Consider the following 18,259-nt stretch of genomic DNA (forward strand, 5'->3'; position numbering starts at 1 on the left):
AGCTTCTAAGACAGAACCAAGGAAAAGTGAGGGAACAGAGATAATACAGGGTTAGACTAATAAAAGTGATTTCCGATTTCTTCATTTTACTGAATCATTGCAATAAAAATTAACGGGCAGCTCATTCTAGGGTGGAAGTGAGGGATGATAATCCTGCAGAAGACACCAAGAGGGCAGAAACTAGATAACAAACTTGTTATTCCCCTGCCCCACTACAGTACATTTACTCTGCCAAATGGGAAGATGTTACAGCCTTTGCAGTCAGCTGCATATACCTCTATCTATCTACGAGAAATTAAAAACAGTTTCACACATAAACTTGACTCACTTAACTTTTGGGGAAAGTTTGAAATTCTTGTTAGGGGAAAGGATTAGCACTTTTTAACTCAACTAACAGGTCAAAAAGTACAGTCTCTCCATGTTAATTATGCAGGTTTCCAAAAACATTTCAGGAACAGAAAACCACAGCTATTTTGCAAGGAAATCCAGACAGGGCTTCCTTGAATACAGGTTTTCATTCACCCAGCACAAATTTTTATTTGGAAGAACCTGACCTTCAGCAACGCCATCTGACTGTGATGGCTCAAGACCCAGAGTCCCTGAAATGGAAGCAAGTTTTCTATTTGGGTATGACTCAGCATGGACCTCACCCTAGGTAGCTGACAAAGAACACAGCCACTGGAACAAATATCAACCGTGCCACCTGATCAAGGATCACAGCACCGCTTCCTCTGGTTTGACATGTACTCGAACAGCAAAATCCCACACCTAATATTTGACAGACCCTCCACCCAGACAATCCCCACCAAATTACTGCCTTCCTTCTACATTTTAAGATTTTGATGACTGTTTGTGCTGGTTTTGGCTGGGGTAAAGATAATTTTCTTCATAGTAGCTAGCATGAGGCTATGTTTTGGATTTGTGCTGAAAACAGTGTTGATAACACAGGGATGTTTCCATTATCACTAAGCAGTGCTTACACAGAGTCAAGGCCTTTTCTGCTTCTCATCCCACCCCACCAGCTGGGGGTGCACAAGAAGCTGGGGGGGACGCAGCTGGGACAGCTGACCCCAACTGACCAAAGGGATATCCCACACCGTATGACCTCATGCTCAGCACATAAAGCTGGGGGAAGAAGGAAGGGGGGGGACGTTCGAAGTGATAGCATTTGTATTCCCAAGTAACCATTACGCGTGATGAAGCCCTGCTTTCCTGGAGATGGCTGAACACGTGTCTGCTGATGGGAAGCAGTGAATGAATTCCTTGTTTTACCTTGCTTGCATGTGCAGCTTTTGCTTTACCTGTTACACTGTCTTTATCTCAAACCACGAGGTTTACCTTTTTTCTGATTCTCTTCCCCCATCCCACCGAGGGGGGGGAGTGAGTTAGCAGCTGCGTGGTGTTTATCTGCACGCCAGGGTAAACCACAACACTGACATATTGCTAAAGATGTAATAAAGATTAATCTTACTTTAGACACAGCAAACACTCTCTGATGGCTTAACTAGTTATAATGCGGATCCTGAAACTGACACAAGTGTTGAGCCTACAGGCCTCAAGAGTAAAGAGATTACTAGGCTTCCCTTCCCACACATCACTTACTGTCCAGCTTGTTTTCTCCCACTTGGGAGGCGAGAAGGGAGAGTTGCATGAGAGAGCAGCTGGAATGGACAGAGCTCTGCCTGGGGATGGACAATGAGCCAGTTGGGAGCTCACAGGTCAGGAATAGAGGGCAGACCAACATGGGTGATATTCTAGCAGGTGTCTGCTGTAGACAGCCTTATCAGGAAGAAGTACATGAAGCCTTCTTCAGACAACCGGAAGACTCATGACACTCCTGATACAAGTGATTGAGGAGTCAAGGAGGGGAGGCACTCTCTGCTGGACCTCAAACTTACAAACAAGAAAGAACTGGTCAGGGATGTGAAGGCTGGGGTGCAAACTTAACTTCAGTAACCACGAGATAGTGGAGTTTGGGATCCCAAGAGGAACGAAAAAAGCAAGATCATAACCCTGGATGTCAGGAGAGCAGTCTTTGGCCTGTTCTGAGATTTGCCTGGAAGAATCTTGTGGCATATGGTGCTGAAGAGAAGAGAGGTCCAGGCAAGCTTGTTGATTTTTCAAGTATCACCTCATCCAAGATAAGCAGGAAAACAAGCGGAGGTTGACCAAAGAGCTCCTGACAAAACTCAGACATAAAAAGGAAACGTACAGGAGGTAGAAGCACAAGATGAGTGATCTGGGAGAAATAGAGAGATGCTGTGAGTGTGCAGGTATGGGGGTAGGAAAGCCGAAGCCCACCCAAAGCTAAATCTGGTGAAGCACATGAAGGGCAAGGACTTCTGTGGGTGCATCTGAATGGGAATGGGGACCTGGTCATAAAGGACAAGGAGAAGGACAAGGAACTGAATGCCACCTTCACCTTGATCTTTACTGGTAAGATCAATTTAATTTGAAATTTGTTTTGGAAGGCTGAAGACATCAAAACCACGTATTCTGTATCTACAGTATATATGTATATACTTAAGAGAACATTTTTGCTAAATCAGAGTACAAGGTACTGATAAGAATATTCTTAGCTGGAGCAGAGACAGTAATCAATAGGAACTTCTTCCGCATACCTAGTTTCTACAGTTTATCAAAAGGAGAAGGCAGGCAAGCCAGAAGTGCACAAGCAACAGTCAAATTCATACCTTCTACTACATGAAGCTTCTACTGCTTACTCTACAGGAACATGCTTTATTTTTCAATATCAGTTATATACTCTTGAATATTATGTAACAGAAGAAATACGCGATTACAGGTTAATATACTGATGTCATAGACTAGATCAGCAAAGTTGTCACCACAGTCCATTGTGTTTTCGTGACCCTCAGACAAGTGTTCTCCTAGCCAAAACCTTTACAGTAGAGTAGTTATGCACAATTCACCTACTTAACTCGTATAACAAGAACAAAAATACCTATTAACTTTCTAAAGCGTATGCAAAGCCAGGATGACTTTTATCCATTGCTGCCATGGGACTGAGTAAGCTACGCTAATAGGAGGTCAGAAAGTCACGTCTGATAGAATCTGTTAGATGTCTCCTTTAAAAAAACAATTCTTTAGACAGTTCAATTTGTATGGTACCTATACACCCATATGCAGAGTGTATTAAGTTAGTTACTTTTTACCATGTGCAAAGTACATGTTTAAAGCTCCCAGGCTGCATCACTCAAACTCTGCTCAAGAGCCATTCTGCCCTTTTTTTTATTTTTTATTTCCCCTTGAGAATTTTGTCATGCAAGTGGGGAGAATTTTTTTCTGATTTTGACCCACAATTTGTGCCTTACCAGTACTATTACTTGCACTTAAGAAGTGTGCTAAGGTTATAAGTCACCATCTTTCCCTCGTCTTTACTTTTCCCTTAAAGGAGAGAAGCATTACTGTATTGTGTTTATTAAGCAGAATTTATTTTTCAAGAAATCAAACAGAGTTTCAAATGACAAAACAGTCAGGGAAACAGAGCTCCAAAACCGAAAGAATTTTCTATCATCCTCCAATAGCTGTTAGGGATCCCCCTCAATATATCCAGAATAATAGTATTAAACGGGCTAAATCAAGTTAGTGTACTCATTCTCATTATACAGATCTTACAGTTTTCACTACAAAAAACACCACAGGTTGTTGGTTATTGCAGGAAGACAGTTACTGCCCTACTTAACAGCTCACTGCCTACAGCATGTAAGTAGATCTTCTACACCTTATGTACCATTTTAAGTTACAGGCGATAAGGTACAGACATGCCATGGAACCCTAATTCTGTATTTCTCCATTTCTGCTCAGATTCTTTATCTCAGTATTGAAGATGTATAACACCTTAAGCATAGTAACAAATGCTCTTAGGTTTGTGTACTTACACTGATACTGAAGAAATCTTTTAATACTAATGAATTCTTCATAAGAACTGAAACATGAAACTTCTATTGCAACACTGACCTCTGAAAATAATTCAAAGATTACAGTTGTGTGTTTTTAAATGTCAATGCAGCAATGGCTGTCAATGCAGCAATGGCTGTCAGTTAAGAAACTCAAAACTCAAACAACTCTATTCCAATGCAGAGAAGCCTTTACCACTACTAAATAGACACTCTTAACACTTTTACAATGTTCCCAGATGTTTCATTTGTAAATCTCACTCTCAGAGGTGTATTGTCCTCATCTGGTGAAATTTAGCAAGTAGAACAGCCGCCTCAAAGGAAAGAAATACAGAATAAGTCAAGAAAATTCAGTGGTATAAGCAAACTGTTAGGCATCAAAATGGTTCAGTGATCCTACAATACTGGAAAAAGGGCCTCAACTGGCTGTACAGCAATGGTAACAGGTTTCCAACTAAACCAGAAATTGGCCTTTTTTAACATACTGATCAGCATGCTCGAGTTTATTCATAAATGAGTTGACCTCTTATTTTGGTTGGGTTTTGTTTTGTTGGTTTGGGTTTTTTTTTTTCCCTATTATCCAAAAGAATGAACTGAGTTTCAGTTGCTACAAGGAATGAAATAAATATCTTCTCACAGTTAGTTGCTATGGAAATAGTAATTCACAACTGGACCTCTGTTGCAACAAAATGGAGAAACAACTTAAAAAAATAAGCTCTTATTTCTGAGAATCAGTTGCTTAAAGACACAACAACTAAGGATGAGGCTCAGGCAACAAACAACTTTTTGGGAACTAGTCCAAGACTTGTACCTCCAACAAAATGCAACATGTAACTTCCCAGTGATACATCAGTCTCCCAGTTTTTATGTGCCCTTAAACAATTATGACTGGTATCTACCCAGCCTGACTAAACTTGTGAAATTATATCTGCAGATTAATATATCAGTTAGAATTTGATATTCCTTTCAAAAAACCCCGTAACACCTACACCTTCTCTTCAGTCTGTAAGTTTGAGGGACATACATTTTTTTAAACAGAAAACTGATACAAAGGAAAAAACAATATCTATGTTGTACTTGTTCCTGATGTATATAATCTGTGCCTCTAGAAGAACATTAATAGATGGATAAATTTGCCACTGCATTTCTTCCAAGACATAGAAAGCCTGCTTTTTTGCCTTGAATAACCACTCAAATTCTTCATGGCTGGAACTGACAGATTGAAGGTTTGCTCATAAGACTGTTACCCTTTTAATTCCTCTAGTGCAGCCCTTCATACCTCCAAGCTCCCCCATCACTTTTTGGGGAGAGACTGTTATGCACTGAAATTCTATCTTCCACATGCAGAGGAGGGGAAGGAGGTTATTGAAGAAGAAATAAAGCACTTGTTTAAAGTCACATTGGCCACTAAAGAATTCTTCTAAGCCAATGATATTGACTAATTGATCTTGAATTTGTACTCCATCCATTAAGAAATAGAACTAGCATGCATGTATTTTTAAAGAGAGGATGCAACGGTCAGGTCCCTTCAAAGTAAGTCTTCCTGTAGATAATAAACAAGATTTTCGTCTTCTTTAAATCCAGTCAATAGTTTTATCATTCTAACAAGAACTTGAACTGTCCATGGTTGCACATAAGATGAAAAACTGCAGTCTGGAGAAACTGCTGGTTATCTCAGGGAAACAAGGAAAATCAGAATTTACAGCGCTCCTGGATGTAAAAAAGATTTTCAATTACTGAAAGACTTGGATAGATCAGATGCACTTTTCAACAATCGAGTAATTCCTCTTCCTCTCATGGTACTTGTTCCATAAAGAGAAGTCTTCACACCACATGGAGAATCACCTATTAAATTGAATACAGTTTGCAAATCAAATCAGCCTTTAAAGCTTGCATAAATTAATGGAATTGTTCTTCATATGCTGTGGAGCTGAACCTATTCAATAGCTCTAACACAAAAAGTCAGAGACAGGGGTTGTGTCCTCTATAAACACCAAGACCATAAGATCTCATGATTTATAATTGGAACAGTTTTGGAGTTTAATTCAGCGTGTATTTTATATGCAAGAAAATAAGCTACAAACTCAGAATTCTTACAGTTATTTGTCTTGCAAACTTGATTCTCGTCCTCTGAAAATTAGTCATGAACTGAGCAGATGAACCGAGCTCCTATGACTTCTATTAAAAAAAATTTTGTCTCCAAAAAGAAGATTTTAAATGAGCATTCCTCATAAACTGAGCTATAACAGAATACTTGCAACAAGTACCAGCTGAGTCTGCAAATATAATGACTTAAGAGCAAGGAAAGTATTTTAAAAATGGCCCTGCCTCAAAGCACCTAAGCATATGAAAACAGACTTCGTGTAGTAGAAAAATAAGGGGGTATAAACCAGAGAGCAACATTTGTAAGAAAAACTAAATTTTGAGAGACCTTTTTGACCATAAGATTGAATTCAGTATGAAAAGGGCAGCTCTTTATGTCTTCAGAAATTCACTGAAATCCATGGGCAGGAATAAACGCGGCTCATGCAGAGTTGTTTAAGCTTTATGCCACTGACAGGCAACATCTAAGCCCAGAAATTTGAAAAAGCAGCAATTGGATTAAGTTTAAATACCTCTTTCCCCTTACAAATGTGAAACTTTCAAACTCACAATTAGAAGGGACAAGCTCTTGATCCTGACTTGGAGAAGCGAAATGTCTGTTGCATCCAGAACCCTCAGCCTTCATTTTCTGTATGAAGGAATAAACATTGCAAATGATATGTGTGTCTTCTAAAATGCAGTATACACAACTATCCATGAAGCCTATGAATTATGGTCAAAAATCGTAAGAAATGACCCAGCTAGTGATTATTTTTCTTTCATCAGTCTGCCCGATATACATCACAAAAGTCAGCATCCAATGAGAAAACAGCTAACCTGAAATTTGCAAGTTTGAACACTTGAGTTAACTAGACATAAAACAGGATACCAGTTTAAAAAATCTGACCTGAAAACGTCCAGCATCCAGTATCACCATCTTGGTATTTCTGCTTTCACCATAATCAGAGTCTTGAAGAGGTAGGTGAGCTGCTGTCAGTGAGACTCCATACACATTAGCTAAAGATTTACTGATGCAGTAACTTGATCGAGAAAAAAAGAAAACAAGAAAAGTTTGGCTAAGAGGGCTGTAATGCTTAGGTACAGAAGCACAGCATTTTTAGTTCTTCAACTGGCAAACAAAAGCAACCACAGACTGAGATGCACAGAGCGGATGACGGAGGGCGGAAGGACATTATTGCAGCAGCTAAATAGTTAGCCTGCATCCTTCCAAGACCACCAGCCTATTCTGCAACTACACATGAAATTAAAACAACTGCTTCCCCACACTATCAAATGCAGCCCCTGAAAAGTATGAAAAGCAACATTTTTTTGCAAGGCATAACAGTGCATAATGAATAGTCTTTCATTTAAAAAACTCTTGTTATTATCTCCCTCAAAGTGCTACTACTACTGACTGACATCTTAAATGGCATTTCCTTGTTTCCCAACTATTTACTTTCCCTCTCCCCACACCAAAAAGATTACAGAACCATATGTATCTACATTATATGTAAGGCAGTATAAGTTTCCAAAGTAGAGATGTACTAGAATATACTGAGAATGTCTTACCAAATACAGGTATACTAAACCTCTGAAGAAAAACAGTGAGTCCCAATGTAATTAGCACTTCTCTCAACTCTCCAATAGTAAGTGGAGGTAGTGAAAGGATGACTACAGAGTGGTGGACATTACTATCACAGAAATGACATCAAAATGCTAAGACTTACAGCATACTGCTAAGCCATACAAACAACAATGAAAGTTACAAATAGAACAAAATCTTGGGGATGGAGGGAATAAATAAAACTCAAGATCTAGAACTACAGTGCTCCAGGCAGTCAGAGAAGCCAGAGCCAAAAACAGGCATCTGTAACAAAATAAAAAGTCATCATATTGGAGATAACTCTATAGCAATACTCACGCAATTTTCTTACAGGATGCCAAAGCACAGCAGAGTATATCGTTCTCTTCATGCCACTTGCACCTACATGAAAAAAAGTGCAGGCTTATTTCAGAAGCATCTACATCATTAATTAACATGAATAGTTGGTCTGGTCAGAAGGAACACGAACAAATAGTAAAGATGTTCTTTTTGTCTCAGTGACCATATAGTACCTTTAAAATTTCACAGAGGACCAGTGTTCAATAATTAAGCTCTAAGTGGTTTATGCAGAGTTAAAAGGCATGCTTAACAGGCAACCTGCTTCATGCTGAGGTGGGGGGAAGGGAGAAAAGAGAGTCCGAAGAGACAAATGGAATTTAAAGGTAACAATTTGAAGTTTTCCATTAATGTGAAATAGTTCCTCTTAGTATAAGTATCCTCACTTTCCTCTCCAAATGTGTGTTTTAAAGTACATTTTCCCATTCTTGTTAAGGTCTCCCTCTAGCGAAATGGAAAACTGCTTGACTATAAAAACATAAAGTGACACTGATAATCCCAAAATCCATACTGTAAGCAGACTTCCAAGAATAATTTCTTTTTAAAGATCTACTAAAATTTAAGATCAAATTATTGATTCTTACTTAAAACAGTAGCAGAGGAAAAATTAAAGTATATTCCTAAGTTAACTGCGTCATCACTAAATATTCCCCTGCAACACAAGCTACATAGCACTTCTTTGTACAAACATGGAAGAATCCGAACGCAGGAAAAGCTTTACCGATCAAGACACATAAGGAAGAAAAAAAAAAAAAAAGGAAAAAGAAGAAAAAGGATAGGATCTAGCTTAATGCTTATGCTTGAGAACTTGATTTATACCACAGGCAAACATACGTGTCCCTCATCACAGCAGCAGCATGAGGCATTTGATGTATAGCAACAGCCAGGTCCCATCCAGATTATGCTTCTGAGAGAGTCTGAATCTTCTCAATTCTATGATTTCCAGTTAAATAGCACAATATATTTTATTACCATGTTTTACCCCTTCCTTTAAATTAGGCCCCAGACTCAGCATTAAAAAGCTGTCTATCTTTACACTTCTTTTGGGAAAGTATTTTTCATTTCCAATTGTACTCATGATGTGACTAGAAGCATTTCTGATTAGAAGGCTTGCAGAACGTTCTAGCACAGCAGCATATAAGCTATATGTAGGGCACCAAGACACATCAGGCTAATAGACGTTTCCACAATGAAGAACTCAACATACCTGGTATTACTGGAGAAATCCCACAGGAATACATCCAGTTCTCTACACACCCAAGTCTTGGATGGCTCCTTTTGGTATTTCTTCCGGTACAGTTCTATTACCAGGTCTTCTACTGCAAGAATCTCCAGGTAGCTCTCAATGCCTATAGCTCAGAGAAAATCCAGGTCAGGAGAACAAAAGAGTGAGTGAATATTCTGTTCAGCTCACTTCTCAGTCAGTCCCTGTTCACTGCCCAGCCTCTTACCAGAGCATCAAAGCTCTTGTAAACCTTAACAAGTTATTCCACCAGTGGTTTTTATGAAACTTGGCTTCCTAGCAAAGCGGGTCATCCTATATTCCCATAATTTTCTCCACCTCAGTAATTACATACCCTACTTGCAGGCCATCTCTGCTCAGAAGCTGTTAGTTTTCCCATGTGTTACCCATACGCTCACCTTCACAGTAATCTCACTGCCTCTAGTGCTCCTTTAACTGGCTGAGCAAGAAATGGTGTATGTTATCCTATGGATGTGCTTGTTAGCCAGTTAGCTGAACATGCTCCTGTTTTACTGTCACTGATGGGGAGGAAAAGGAGAGGAAGAAGCATGCAAAGTAGTTCTGGCTGTCAGTACCAGCTTTTATGAAACCTTTGAGACCCAAAGATTTTCAAACCTGTCCATGATTACACAATCCTTCTTTGGCGGGGGGGGAGGGGTGCAGGGAAGGCCAAAAATGATCCATTTCCCACCTGTTATGCTAGCCATTCGATTGAGACACCAGTTAATTCGGAATCTGTCATTAGACTAGAGGAAAGAAAATTTCAGTCACATTGAAGAAGTACAGTATATAATTCTGACATCTGCAAGACTTCTGACTACGTCTGAAAAACTCACCTCTAAAACAAAATTCAATGTTTGTGGGACTGAATGTACACTCTTCCTGAAAATTATCTTGAAGAGGAACCAAATGCCACAAAAGCTTTCCAACCAAACCCCAGGAGAAATCTTGGACTAATGCTTGGGGACAGGTTAAAGGTTAACCCATACTATAGTACGTTAAGTGCTCTGAGATTTTTTTTCATGTGTATTTCTTCAGAGCACTATATTTATGGATGGAGCTCAAGATCTTGACCCTCCCCACCTTTTTAAGGATTGACATTAGGCTTGAATGGAATCAAAATGTCATATATCTGTCACGAAGCTTAAACGCCTCTGAATCCTAATGTTTTGCTTTGCACATTGGCAAATGAAACTTGAGCAAAAATTAAGATGTACAGTATTCTCATGGGGAAAGAGTCATAAAAATGTAAAAACATCCTTTAGACAAGAAGGATTGTGTGACTATTATTCAGCACAATCAATTTAAGTCAATCTTAAAAGCCCTTAATCTAAGTCAAAACAATGTCAGAGACCAAGTCAAATGTTCATCAGTAGACTAGAGCCAGAGTACAGGCTGAAAATAAGAAGGTAGAAAATTAGGTCTCTGATTTATAAAAAGGTTAGCTTCTAGGGGCCGTTTCTTCGTGCATGGAACTGGAAAACTTTTGAAAAGAGTGTCTTTTCCCACTCATCTGCACACTCATTAGGTTTTAGAGTGAAGTATCTCCATAGTCATGCAACAGAAGTGAAACTAGAGGTTTTGATTTATCATAGAATCATAGAATGCTTTGGGATGGAAGGGACCTTTAAAGGTCATCTAGTCCATCCCCCCTGCCATGGGCAGGGACATCTCAACTAGATCAGGTTACTCGGAGCCCCATCCAGCCTGGCCTTGAATGTTTCCAAGGATGGGGCACCTACCACCTCTCTGGGCAACCTGTTCAGAGCACCTTACTTTGACCTTGGTCATACCCTGCAGTAAAAGTGAGGCCGAACACTGCTGGCTGGCTGGACAAACTCAAGAAGCTCCCGTAAGACAACTGCGTAAGAAGTACATGAAAGATTAAATCCAGATATAGGGATCTTATGAGTGGCATCACCTAAGGGGGGGGGGGGGGGGGGGGCAGGGGAAGGCAGAAAAAAAAAAGAAAAAAACAGTTTATGAGAAGTCCTGTTTCCTTAAATGATACAGTTCCCGCCTCCTTTGTATCTTTTTATATACATATATGCATACACACAAACACACACATCTCCTCTTCTCTACAGGCAGTGTCTGTGATTAAGCTATCAAAACCTTGCTTCCCAGCAGAAGACTGGCAGGTCTGGGCTGTGAGCAAACACACACACACATACCCCCACCCCTTTAAAGGGCCATTATCTAAGTATTTGACATAGGAAAACAGGCCAAGTTTGCTCCCTCTGTACACAAGGGGAGGAAGCGTCCTAATAGAAACAAACTGGAATCTATAAACTCTTCTTAAGAGTCACAAGGGAAATAAGGCAGGCCAAGCCAGACACAACAACAGTATAAATACTTTAACTTTGTTGATATATGTAAAGCTGCAAAACACTTACAACTTTTAAATACAAACTAGTGTCTTTGAGTTACCCTATTATGAATTAGCACCTCAGGCTGAAGATATACACAAGGACTATCAAGGGAAGGATACTCTGCTCAGATGGGCTTGAAAGCATTTAAAGCCACACAAAGTTGTCCCATTTAAGAAGAACATACTGCAGTTATCACTGAATTAAATAAGACGACAAAATACAAACAACTCTGCCATTGACAAAACCATTTCGGGTGAAGCACTCTGCCATTTGTGGGTACAAGAAACATACAAAAGGTGACTGTGACAAGCTGCTCTGTCATTCATTTTTCTTCAAAACTTGACAAGTTCCCAGAAGGCAAAACTGTAGATTTACAAAACGCTTGGATACAGATCAGATAAGCTGAGTCTAAAACTGTACACCTTTGCATACTATTCTTTTTCTCCATTGATACTCACTAGCAGCCTGGCAGTGGTACCGAAAACCACGTGGTGGTACTTCTGCAGAAGAGCGGGGGAGACGGGAGAAAAAGAACAATCATCATCCAACATCCACAATGACAGATCCTTAACTCTCAACTATACACCATTGTTTCATGTACAGAAAGGAATAGCTTCATCTTCTCTTATGGCCTTGTACAAGTGCCACAACTATTTTTGAAAAAGTTATTTTCAGTTATAGGCATTTTAAAAAACAAAGCATATTGTATAGTGTGTGTGTTTAGGTCCAATCAAGACAAACATTTGTTGGCATGAAATATAAAGCACAAACATTTGAAGGTCCTCCTGGATTTATTCTACCCTCTTTGAAGCTTCATGCAGTTCTGATGCTTAAGTCCATCTCTTCAGAGACAATCAGCACTGCTCCAATATTTTAAGAAGTCCAACCACTTATAGTCAAAGAAATAAACCTGTCTTAGTACCAGAAATCTAATCTGGGCAGCGGTGACACTAGAAAGCCTCCCTCTCAGCCCAAAGCAAGATGAACTACTTCTTGTCTCCCTTCCTTGGAACTCACCTGGATCTATGAAGTGATGGAAATCAGCCATTATGCCATTCTGTAGGGAGTACCTGACACACCCAATCTCGCAAGGAAGGAAGCGCTGTTCACAGTGGGATGGCAATTTGCCATGGCTGTAAATGTTCAGGAAGTAGAAGATTTCTGCAACCACAGCTGAAAGAAAAAAAAAAACCAAACCACAACAACACATTTTCAGAAGAGCCACCGGAAGTTACAGCAAGCCATCCTGGCCTCACCTCATCCAGTGAAAGCTTTGGTGCGCTTTATCATATGAGTGAGTAAAGTAGGGTAATGACCAAGTAAAGCACACAGATCTTTATCTGAGATGACAAGGTAACTAATACTTGTGCAAGATTCAGGAGTATCGGTAGTCCTGGTACACCTTCCATAAATGCTACTGTGTGTAGAGATCAGGGAAAAAAAAAAACAAAAAACAACCAACCAACCAACAAAAAATAAAAGCAATTAAAAAAAAATCAAACCCACAAGAATGTTAACAGGCCTGGAATCCAACAGGAACCACTATACCTTTTTATAATAGGTCTCTTCATCCTTTAGGAAAATAAAGTTAGAAAATAAAATCTGTAACTGCAAAACAGCCTCACAACCTCAATTCAGTAACTTACACAAGTTAAATGAGCTGGCAATAATCTTCTAGTGTAAGAGGAGATGAGAAGTCTGACAATTAAAAGGATTGCTTCTCCTCTGCTAAATGAGCTCCCAAAGAAAGCAGCAAGAATAGCCAAGGCAAGTGTTCAGAAATAAATTTATCATTTACTAATTTAAAAAGTATTCAACTATGAAAAATATTTCACAATACACCTTAATCCTTCTCTTCATGAATGTCACATAACATTCACATTGAAGTTTAAGGTAGCTATTTAATTCTTACCCTTAACTTCTGCCCCTCATCAAAAAATCCTACTTATTCTACTAAATAAGAGAGATGTATAGCTGTTTTTACACAGAAATGCTGCTGTGGGTCAGACTTTATGGCATTTAACACCAGTTGTCCTAACCTTGAATGCTGATGCTCTCTTATATGGGTCTTAAACTCTACAAGCTGCAGGGTCACAGGAAAGATACCTCTCCTACCTGAGTTTGAACTGCTTTCCTTATGAAAAGATGGATATAGCTACCAGAAACCATACAGGACTTTTACCGAGAAATATTAAGGAGCAACATCATAAAATGCATCTCAGTTATCCCTTACCACTATCCCTCTCATTCAGTTTCAAGATCAGTTGTGTCAGCTCAAGCCACCATGATCAGCCTGATCAGATTTGCATCACAGTGACAGCGGAGCATGACCTCTGGCAGGGAGGACGCTAACAGGTATTACACTTTTTTCCTGCCTCTCCATAACCATGACAACACAAAAATAGTTCAAGAGACTTGTTACGTAAAAGGCTTGAGTGGAAACTTAACCACACAACAAATACGGCTTATATTAACTGCTTGCTTGACTTCTCTTGTAAGCACTACCATTTATCATTTTTCAGAATAATGTAATATTCATGAGGAAAAGATTACAGATGTGCTCATTACTCAATTCTAATCAAAACATCCATTTAAAGAGGGGGTACAGATAAGAAAGGTTCAGTTTCCAAGAGTTCTTTCAATAAGGAAGCAAGCCAGGATGTTATAAAAGCACTGACAAAGTACATATCCCCTCTTTTATTCTCCCAAAGAGACCAGGTCATTGTTTTATTTAACACCTCTACCATACAAATTTTGAACATTGATATCTAACAGCTCTTCACCCTTTAAAACTGGTACAAGTATTCTTTTATGCTGAACTTGGATTAGGCCTTGTAAGTCATAAATGTAGGAGTTGAAGAATTACCTTTTTCTTAAAAACCTTGAAATAATTGTGAAGATACTATTAGTGGCTATACTCCCATCAAGCTAAAAAACAGAGGACAGAATTGTTTTGCCCGGAGGACGACACACAGAATGGACAGGACACATTTGCACTGACTTCCCTCTACACTACAAAAGACCTTTTTACAGCAGCAGACCATTTTAAAACAAAGAAACAGTTGACACAGATGTCTATCAGCAAAATGTAAACAGCCTTTGTATAGGTACCATTGAGAATATCTATAAAGGGCAAGCTTTTATCTACCAGGATCAACAGCTTTAAGATTACTATACCCTGATCATTCTTCCAGGACATAGCAGAGGCATCTGGAAGAGAAGTAACACTGGGCATCTTTGTGGTCGGACAAGCAGGAACCGGATGGGCCAGATTACATGTCTGGAAAAGATGAGAAGGTTAAAAAAAAAAATCAAAAGAGTCTACTAATCCCCAATAAAGTCCTTCACCTCCTTCTATTAGAGGAACATATGACATCCACTAACAGTTATGGTTAGGTGGAACAAGTCTGCAGTTTATATACAAGTGCCTGTGTACTTGCAGACCAGGAAGGCAAGATTTCTCTTCTAACAAAAAGAGAGAGAGGTATCTTAGTACCTTGGTCAACTCACTACAACTGGAAACAACTACAGCTATATTTGCAAAATGTAATTTAAAAAAAAAAAACCAAACAAACTTATTTTGCTAGGTTCAACCTCTTGTCACAGGTGAGGAACTTTTCAAATTGGAATTTCAAAACTTTTTCCATAAACTTTAGGAAAAAGTTTGGCACATGCATTAGTTGCCTTTGAGTAGGAATGGAATTCATGAAAAGCTGATAAACCCTCAAGGAAGTCATCAGATTACGCTGGCACAGAGCAAGTAAGAGGGGCGCATATGCCCATTAACCACTACAAATCCATGTGTGAACAATAACCTTTGAAGAGGACAGGAAGAGTAACCTGGCAGGCTTACAGAATTCAATCATTCAAGACCCAAATTGGGAATAACATCCACATCCAGGTAAACTAATTCTAGGTGACCATCTTAGCCAAAGGTTGTTGATTATCAGTTTGAACCATTTAAAATAAAATGAGGAATTAGTACCATCCAAATAAGCTTAAGTCACCTCCAAAAGACAACCGAGACCTTTCACTACACAAAATAACTGTGGTTGTCTGTGTACAGGGATGTGATTAATAAATTGAAATCACATATAATCTCATACATACACACTTCCCTATTTCCACTGATAGGCAATAAGGATGATGCTCTTTATTTTGGTAAAGCAATTATTCCTTTCCCTGATTACAGCTTTCTAAAATTCTATCGCTTGTGGAAGGAAATGCAGAAGCCTCCATTTATGACTTAGTTGTCATTTCATGTAGCTCTCCATTATGTATGAAAATGGAGCTCCATTAATTACATACCCCTAGCCTGCTAAATAAGACAATGATGATCACGTTTTAAACAGCTCTTCCCCATACAGGCAGGCCCCCAAAATCAGAAAACATTGCCTAACATGTCCCTACTAGTCTAGATTGACTAAATTAACTAATCCGGATTTACTAGTTACTCAGAACTACGATCATGCTGTCATTCTCTCTAGCATCACGTGTTTTAAAGTCCTAAAAGTTACCCTCATCAGTAATTTGTAGTTCATAGTCAGTATCTAGCAATATGGGATGAAGAAGTAAATGCAGTATTCTCCGTATACTCAATCAGGCTCTTTGCTTTGACACACAAGTTTTTACATTGCCAACCAAGACTGGAATATAAGAAGTTTTCTGACACCTCACAGAATTCAAACTCTGAAGCAAACTATGCTTCAGGGAACTGCTGGGAGAGGGAGGGAGAGAGACAAACAGAAGGGGGAAAAAAAAAGGGACACACACACACCTTTTCAAGACAGTAAATAATAGCAGGGATCTCTTTAGCACTATTTCTGACCACAACCACATTCAGCTTAACGTAACTGCTTACTTCTATATTGTGGGATTTTGTCCTCCACCATAGCATTACTATTCTCTCCATAATCAAGCCAATCTAAAAATAATGGCAAGGCGTAACTATACTTTTTGTGTGTAGGTTGCAACATTTCATTGACCTAGTGTACCACACAGCCACTCAAGAATGTCAAATCAGCTGCATATAAGATATGGTTTCAGGCCGTCAGACAAGGACCACCTAAATTAAGGACATCCACAAAGCAAAAGCAACATGAACCTATGACCAGAAGTCAAACCAATTTACAGTATTATAAATAAAAAAAAATTGTAGATCAGTCACTGGAAAATATTGTTAAACATAAAACTCAGTTGTTGGAGAACTACATTTTACTTGGTAAAAGAGCCCAAAGGAAAAAGCTGTGCTGGTTTAAAATGGTATAGAGCATTTTCACCTTCAATTCAAACGAGAACAATTTTCTGTGTAACCTTCATAATGGTATGGACTACTACAGCAGCCATAACCTCCAGAGGCTGGAGACTATGGAGAGCAGGTGATCTTCCATAACGTCACAGCTGACCAAACCTCAACAGCGCTTACTCTCCCTCTTATTTAGCTATATCGAAGGGTGTTCCTTTTGCAGCATTTACCTCTTTCACTGTCTTCTGAGAGCGTTTCTTTTCATTCCACTTACGAGCCTTCTCTGTGTATGCCATCTTTTCCTCCTTAGTCAGCAACTTGAAGGAAAGCAAATTGTTAAAAAAAGGGTTTACTGCTTCTTTCTAGGAGTTCCACGAAGCAACAAACTCTGTATAAGAAATTAATTGTGCATTTCCAAAGGACATTGTCAGTCCTTGGCAAGAACTGCCAACTGCTAACGTTGACTCAAACATTTCCCGTAGCTTTCTCCCCAACGAAGCCATAAGCTTTGATTCAAAACACCTAGCGAGCACGTGCTTTTGAAGCATCTTCAGCCGAGGGCAAACTAGCACTGCCCCACCACAAACAAGGGGTCTTCTGAAACTACTCTTACCAGCCAGGGATGCCACTACCCACGGCAAAAATGCCAGAGCTGCCCCCGTCTTGTCCTTCTTAGCTAGAGCCAGCTGAGGCCACTCAAGATGCCCATTTGAACCGCTAAACGTACGGCAGCTGAGCCACCAGCTAGTTTACCCTCTGAGAAAGGCCACACTGACATTTTGCCCACCACGCAACCTGCACAGGGCCACCGCACAGAGCCACCTGAGGGGTGGTGGCTCCCCACCAGCAACAGGCAGGTGAGCTGCTAGGAAACCCACGGCCCCGGCACACTGCGGCTGGAGCAGGACCACGCCGCGGACCTCCCCCCTGCCCTCCCCGCCATGAAGCTGCCCTTAACCCGACGCCGCTCCGCGCGAGAGGAAGCCGGAGAGGCGAGGGGCGGCGGGCGGGAGAGGGTCCTTCCTTCCCCTCACCGCCCACGCCTGGGAGCAGTAGGGGACGGCGTCGACCACGCGGGTCACAGACAGCCCGCGCCGCTGCAGCTCGGGCAGCTGGTCGCGCACGAAGAAGCAGTAGCGGCTGGTAGAGCCCTTGCGCTGCGCCACGGCGGCTCAGACCCCGCCGGCCCTCGGCCTCTCCCCGCCACGCCGCTCTGCAGCCCCGCCGAGGGAGGGACCGCCGGGCCGGCTGGCAGCCCGCCCGCCTCTCGGGGCGGGGCGCCCTGAGGAGCCGCCGGCGGGGCGGGGCGGGGCTCGGCTTTTGGCGGGAAGAGGCGGGTAACGGTCAGGCGTTACGGCCGCCCGGGCTGGGGGCCCTTGCCCCGCCCACACCTCGGGTGTTAACCGTCACCTCAGGATGGGCCTGGAGGACAGATTGTTTGAGGGGTTTTTTTGGCTTTTT

The 18,259-nt window shown here is 40.6% G+C and overlaps 1 protein-coding gene across 1 annotated transcript; it reads right to left on the reverse strand.

Annotated features, from left to right (window-relative positions):
* Positions 1-3,430: 3,430 nt before the first annotated feature.
* MAEL (maelstrom spermatogenic transposon silencer) lies at positions 3,431-18,054 on the reverse strand. Its single transcript, XM_087758118.1, has 12 exons — positions 17,833-18,054; positions 17,029-17,115; positions 14,731-14,833; positions 12,571-12,726; positions 12,012-12,053; positions 10,975-11,102; positions 9,873-9,927; positions 9,146-9,287; positions 7,921-7,983; positions 6,907-7,039; positions 6,570-6,648; positions 3,431-5,762 (listed from the first exon to the last, which is right to left on the reverse strand). Exons 2-12 carry the CDS (start codon positions 17,092-17,094, stop codon positions 5,647-5,649), a joined length of 1,083 nt encoding a protein of 360 aa, XP_087614244.1. The 5' UTR covers positions 17,095-17,115; positions 17,833-18,054; the 3' UTR covers positions 3,431-5,646.
* Positions 18,055-18,259: the final 205 nt, after the last annotated feature.

The sequence above is a fragment of the Nipponia nippon genome, unplaced genomic scaffold (assembly GCF_047370975.1).
Source record: "Nipponia nippon isolate SJK-2023a ecotype South Korea unplaced genomic scaffold, ASM4737097v1 scaffold_2, whole genome shotgun sequence".
NCBI lineage: Eukaryota > Metazoa > Chordata > Aves > Pelecaniformes > Threskiornithidae > Nipponia > Nipponia nippon.